Genomic DNA, 6,000 nt, shown 5'->3' with positions numbered 1-6,000 from the left:
AAATCTCAAAGCCTCCCCGTGTTCTCGCTCAGCCTCTCCGAGAGCCCTGTCCGGCGTGGTTAGGCAAGGTTGGCTGGATCCAGGTGTTCACGGCCCCAGGCGGGGATGGGGTTATGAACACGAGGACTCAGACCTACAACCCCACCCCCAGGCTTCCTGAGCCCTCCGCCCTTCCTGGGAAACTGACAGAGCCAGCCTGCCCCTGATTTTGTCATCCACACCCAAGGGGTCAAGGGGCAGAACCAGGGCAGAGGAGGGGCCGAGGGCAGCAGCCTCGAACCTGAGCGGTAGGGGCTAAGCCACTGCGCCATAAACCACAGGTGCTGACTCATGGTCTCCGCTGGACGGTATAAAGGAAGCAGCCCGTGGGCTTCCTGCAGCCGCAGGGACGCGCTGGCCGGACTATGGCACAGGGGACAGTGATCCACGTGGCCCCAGAGCAGCCCACCCATGCTGTCTGTGTGCTGGGCACGGAGACTCAGCTCGACGTCTTCGGGTGAGCAAGGGCCATCCTGGGGGCGGGGAGCAGGATAAACAGGTTCTGCCGACACCGGCCTGTGGTTGGCTCAGGCTGTGGGCTCCAGCCTCTGTGGCCGCTGCTGGGGGAGAAGCTGGAGAGAGAAGACTTGAGTGGCCCTGGGATGTGCCCAGACTCAGGGCAGTGGGTTCTTTGCCATGGACAAATGGGAGTTTCCTGGAGCCTCACCACAAATAAAGTGTTACCATGGAGGCCGTGGAAGCTCAGAGAGGGTCTGTGACTTGCCCAGGATCACACAGCGCGTGTGCCCTGGAAGCGAGGCTAGACCCGTACCTGGTCCGTGGTGCAATGTATTACATGGCCCCCCAGTCAAGCCGCCCTCGGTGGGGGTGATGAGACAGGCTCTGGGGTGGGGCGGGCTGAGGAGGGACACCTGGCCCTGCTGTAGGCTAGCTGGAGCCCTTGGGCAACTGAGCCGCCTTTTCTTTGTCTGTGAAATGGAAATAATACCCACTTCATAGGATGGTTAAAGATGTTAAATGTGAAAACCATGAAAATGTTTAAGTACGTAGCACAGTGCTGGGCATATCCCTGGCAGTTGTTCATTTATTCACCCATTCATTCAACAAATACCCACTGAGCACCTGTGTCAGGATCTGTTAAACCAGATGGTCTAGGAACACGCTCAGTGGTGTGCATGGCTGGCGTTGTTGTTAGTAATAGTCCTGGCAGCCCCTGGCTTCCTCCACCCCAGGCTGGGCCTCTGGGGTCCTAGGATGGCACCTGCAGGAATGTCTGGGACGTCGCCTTGAAGGCGTGGCTTGCTGCCTGGAGCTGGGCGGCAGCAAAACAGCTGCAAATGTCTGCGCGGCTTCCCCGGAGAGGAGGCAGGAGACCGAGAGGGAGGAGGACAGGAGAGAGAGCCTGCTGTCATCGGAGGGCTCCTGCTTCGCCACCGAACACCCTGAAGGTCTCACAAAACACTGGCCGACATCTGCCTCACTCCTCCTACACAAAGCTCATTCGACACCTTCTGAGGCAGGTGGTGCCGTCATTCCCACTTGACAGAGGGCGGCGGCGAGGCTCGGAGAGCTTAGGTAAGCTGCCCGAGGCCTCACAGCTGGTAGGTGAGGGAGCCAGGACTCAGACCCAGGCAGCCTGGGCCCCGGACCCCTCTCTCCACTTCGGTCCCTGGACCAGCCCTTCCGGTGACTGCTAACCTGCCCTTCACAGCAGTCCCCAGCCAGTGCCACCGTCCCATCCCCTGCATAGCCGCCACCCTCACTGCGGCCTGAATTCTCTTCCTAAGACACAGCCGGGTTGGCACCCCTCTCGGCAGCATGGCCCCCAGCACACGCGTGCTCCACGCGTGCTCAGGCCGTGCCCTCTGTCCCCGGGCTTGGCGTCCCCGAGACCGAGAGAGGCACACTTGTAGTGGTGGGGACAGACCCCACGGGTGTGGGGGCCAACTCCAGAGCAGCTCTTCCCACTGCGCTAGACTGTTCGTTCCGTTTGGAAAGTACTTTTCCAGGATCAGGAAATGCATCGATTATATTCCAACAAAATTCCACTGGCCTGAGACGGTGGCAACCTGCCCGGGGCTTTCTGTGACGTGTGTGGGTGGGGCCAGGGCTGTGTCATGAGCCCAGGGGCTATGTGCCAGCCTCGTCCATCGAGATGGTAATCCAGGCCTTCCAGAGGCGAAAACATCTACCCAAGGTCACGCAAAACCAGAAGGCCTGAACCCAGGCCAGTCTGATCCCAAAGCCGCCTGCCTCCCTGGCGCACGCAGCCTCCGAGTGCTGCGGGGTGGGCCTCGCTGGGCGCGGCTGCCTGCTTGGTGGGGCTCACGCCACTTCCACAGGGCTTGGGAAGGGCCCAGAACGGGCGCGGGTCCAGGCGGTGCCCACCACAGGGGGCGTTCCAAAGCCGCCAGCGATGGGTTCTCCTCTTTCTCCCAGTGTCTCCTCCATAGGAGACCGCTCGGTGTGACAGTGAGGACCATGGGCAAGTCTGTAAGTGTCTCTGAGCCTCACTTTACCCATCTGTAAAATGGGCAAATCAACCCCCGCCCTGCTGGGCTGTGATGAGGGTTACATGATAAAATGCAGGCTCAGTGCCGGGCATGTTTGTGAACGTCCCCTGCTTGGGACCTGAGAGGGTCTGGAAGAGAGCCAAAGAAAGCAGAGAACCTAGAGTCCAAGCCCAGTGGTGCCCTTTCCCCGCAGGGCCTCACCTCTCCGAGCCTCAGTTTCCCCATTTGGCCGAGAGGGGGGCTGGTGAGACCTGGAGACAGTGGCTCTCGCCCCGGCGGGTGCAGACCCCCTTGTCTGCACACTGCGTCACCTCTTGGGGCCTCGTCAGAAACGTGGGTGTCCCTCTCCTCCAGCCCGACCATTCTGTGAACGCCCGGACATCCCACCACCTCTGTGGCTTCTCCTCGTGAGGAAACAGCAGTAACAGCGGGTCCCACGGGCACAAAGCTTTGTCTATCCTGCCCTGTGCGCGATTTCACGGTGCCCTCGGATTCCGGTCCAGTTCAGGGCCATTCGACAAACTTGTCTCGGTGTCTTTTACAATCGTGGTTCTCACACTTGAGTGTGCATCATGACCGCCCAGAGGATGTGTTAACACAGCCTGCTGGCCCTGGCCAGTGTGCGCAGTGGTTAGAGCGTCGGCCCTCGGATCCAAGGGTCACGGGTTCGATTGCCGGTCAGGGCGGGCACATGCCCTGGTTGTGGGCTCAGTTCCAGTAGGAGCCGTGCAGGAGGCAGTCGATCGATGTTTCTCTCTCACTGATGTTTCTCTCTCTCCCTTCCTCTCTCTCTAAAAATCCATTTTAAAACCTTTGGAAAAACCATCCAGACTGCCTGGTCCCTCTCCTAGAGTTCCCAATTCAGCAGGTCTGGGCGGGGCCGAGATCTGCATTTCTAACAAATGCCCAGGTAACTCTGCTGCCGCTGCCCTGAGGGCCAGGCTTAGAGAGCCGCCGGTCCGCAGTCCTCAGGTGGGCGCCATGGGACACTCGTCCAGGTTTGCACACTGTAAACCCTCGGTGCAGCAGGGTGAGGTGGCCGCTGAGGAAGGAGCAGTCGTGACGGGATGGAAATGACGTCAGGCCGGGCTGCGCGTGGACCCGGACCTGCCTTTGTCAGCCCTAGACTTGGACACTGTGCCCCTCTGAGCCTCAGTTTCCTCATCTGTAAATAGGAACAATAGCCCAGCCACAGGATGAGTGTGGACACAGAGGCACATTCTGCAGGTGTCCCCTGAGTAAAAGTCAACGTGACCTGGGCACTGCCGTCAGGACAGGGAGAACGTGCCAAACCTGAAATATCACCGTGGCAACAAAATGCCAAATTCCTGACCGGGGAAGGAGGATGAGGGGCCGACTGGTTGTGAGCTAATGTCTTGACTAGACTCCCGTGGCTTTTTCTGCCTGAGATACGAAAGAACATTTTTATGTTTTCACCTTTTGCTGTCCACAGCCACCTGATAAGGCAAAAACTGGCTTTTTTTTCCATCTATGGGAACTTCTCATTTGCTTTTTTAAATTTCTAACGAGGAAATTGGTTTGAGTCCCGGGGCTTCGAGATTACCTGCCACCTTTCTGGAAGCTAGCCAGCAGTCACCCAAGAGCAGGTTTTAGGTAAAGCGGATGAGAGGACTGTGAAAGGGGGACGGAAAAGGGGGGCCTGCGGTTTCCCGTCGCTGCTGTAAGAAATGACCACAAACCCAGTTGCTTAAGATAACACAGAAGCTCTCTCTCAATAAATAATACACATCTATTATTATTATTATTGTTTAGAGAGAGAGGAAGGGAGGGATAGAAACATTGATGTGAGAGAGAAACACAATCAGTTGCCTCCTGCACGCCCCCTATTGGGGACCAAACCGGCAACCCGGCATATGTCCTGACCGGAATTTGAACGGGGACCTCTCAGTCCATGGGACATCGTCAGTCCACTGAGCCACACCGGCTGGGCCAAAGGTATTATCTTACAGCTCGGGAGATCAGAAGTTCAAAAATGGGTCTCACGGGGCTTGAATGCACAGAGTAAAGTCGAGGTGACAGCAGGGCTGTGTTCCTTAGTGGAGGCTGGAGAGAATCCATTCCTTGCCTTTTGCAGCTTCTAGCAGTCACCTGCATTCCTTGGCCCCTTCCAGCAGCTGCATCTCTGCAGCCTCGGCTTCTCTCATCCGTTTTCTCTCACTCTGCCCCTCCCCCGCCCTCTTATGAAGACCTTTGTGGTCACACTGGCCCCACCCAGATAATCCAGGTTAATCTCTCATCTCAAGATTTTTAATCATTATTTGCAAGTCCTCTTTTCCATGTGAGGTAGCACATACATAGGTTTCGGGGATTAGTATGTGGTCATCTTCAGGGAACGATGATTCCGTCTGCAGAGGGGAAATCTCATTTGAGATGGGTCTCTAGAGCTGGGCTGGATTAGTGACTCCTTAGATTGTGATGAAAGAAAATGCTACCGCCTGGCAGGTGTGGCTCAGTGATTGAGCATTGACCCCTGCACCAAGAGGTTGTCAGTTCAATTCCCAGTCAGGGCACATGCCCAGGTTGTGGGCTGAATCCCCAGGGGGGAGGGGCATGCAGGAGGCGGCCGATCAATGTTCTCTCTCATCGATGTTTCTATCTCTCTCTCCGTCTCCCTTCCCTCTCTCTAAAATCAATAAAGAAAAAAAATTTAAAAAGAAAATGCTACCTATACTATACGTTAGTCTTCCTTTAACATTGGTTAAAACTCGCTTTATGGAGAATTACGTGGTTATATATATATTTTAGTGATCCACATGTGCTTTGCTTGGGAAAATGTATGTTCACTAGTTGTGGGTACAGAATTCTACATATGTCCCCTAAATCAAATTTGTTACTTTTTGTCTGTTTACACTATTGTTAATTAAGAAGGAGGGGTTGAAATCTTCAACCATGATGGTGGATTTGTAACTTCTTTCCATATTTCTATCAAGTTTTACTTTATGTATCTATTATTTATGTTACTAGGTACATACAAGTTTAGGATATCTTGTGGGTGAGCTGAACCTTACATTATTCGGTTGAGATCCTTTCTATTGCTAATAGTGTGTTTGATATTAAGACGTCCACCCCAGCTCTCTTTTGGTTAGTATTGGCTTAAAGCACCTTTTTCCTTTTGAAAAAAATTTCCTCTTTTCTGGATTCTTATATTTTAGGTGTGTCTCTTATAAATAGCATATGGCTATTGTTTCTTTATCTAATCCAAAACTCTCTTTTGACTAGTAACATAAATTCGTTTACATGTATTTGGATTATTTATATATTTGGATTTGTTTTTAGCATTATTTTTATTTGTTCATTTTTTTCCTGTGTTGCCTTTTGTTCTTTTATTGCCTTTTTGAATGAAATGTTTATGTTTTTTTATTGCATTTTCTGCATGTGTAGATTTTTATGAATTCTATTTTTACTATTTAAATTTAATCATAAAATTTTAACTCTATAGCCTGGCTGGTGTGGTCCTGGTTAGACT

The 6,000-nt window shown here is 53.3% G+C and overlaps 1 protein-coding gene across 1 annotated transcript in view; it reads left to right on the top strand.

Annotated features, from left to right (window-relative positions):
• The first annotated feature begins 386 nt into the window (after positions 1-386).
• Positions 387-6,000, top strand: part of PADI4 (peptidyl arginine deiminase 4) — a 28,051-nt gene continuing 22,437 nt past the window's right edge. The window contains exon 1 of the mRNA XM_036256269.1: positions 387-496. Within this exon, the coding sequence (XP_036112162.1) occupies positions 405-496 (92 nt within the window). The 5' untranslated portion in view covers positions 387-404. The remainder of the gene's footprint in view (positions 497-6,000) is intronic.

Source organism: Molossus molossus, unplaced genomic scaffold (assembly GCF_014108415.1).
Source record: "Molossus molossus isolate mMolMol1 unplaced genomic scaffold, mMolMol1.p scaffold_m16_p_12, whole genome shotgun sequence".
In the NCBI taxonomy this organism is placed as follows: Eukaryota; Metazoa; Chordata; class Mammalia; order Chiroptera; family Molossidae; genus Molossus; species Molossus molossus.
Note: the sequence above shows the minus strand (reverse complement) of the source record. Positions and strands in the feature narration are given on the sequence as shown.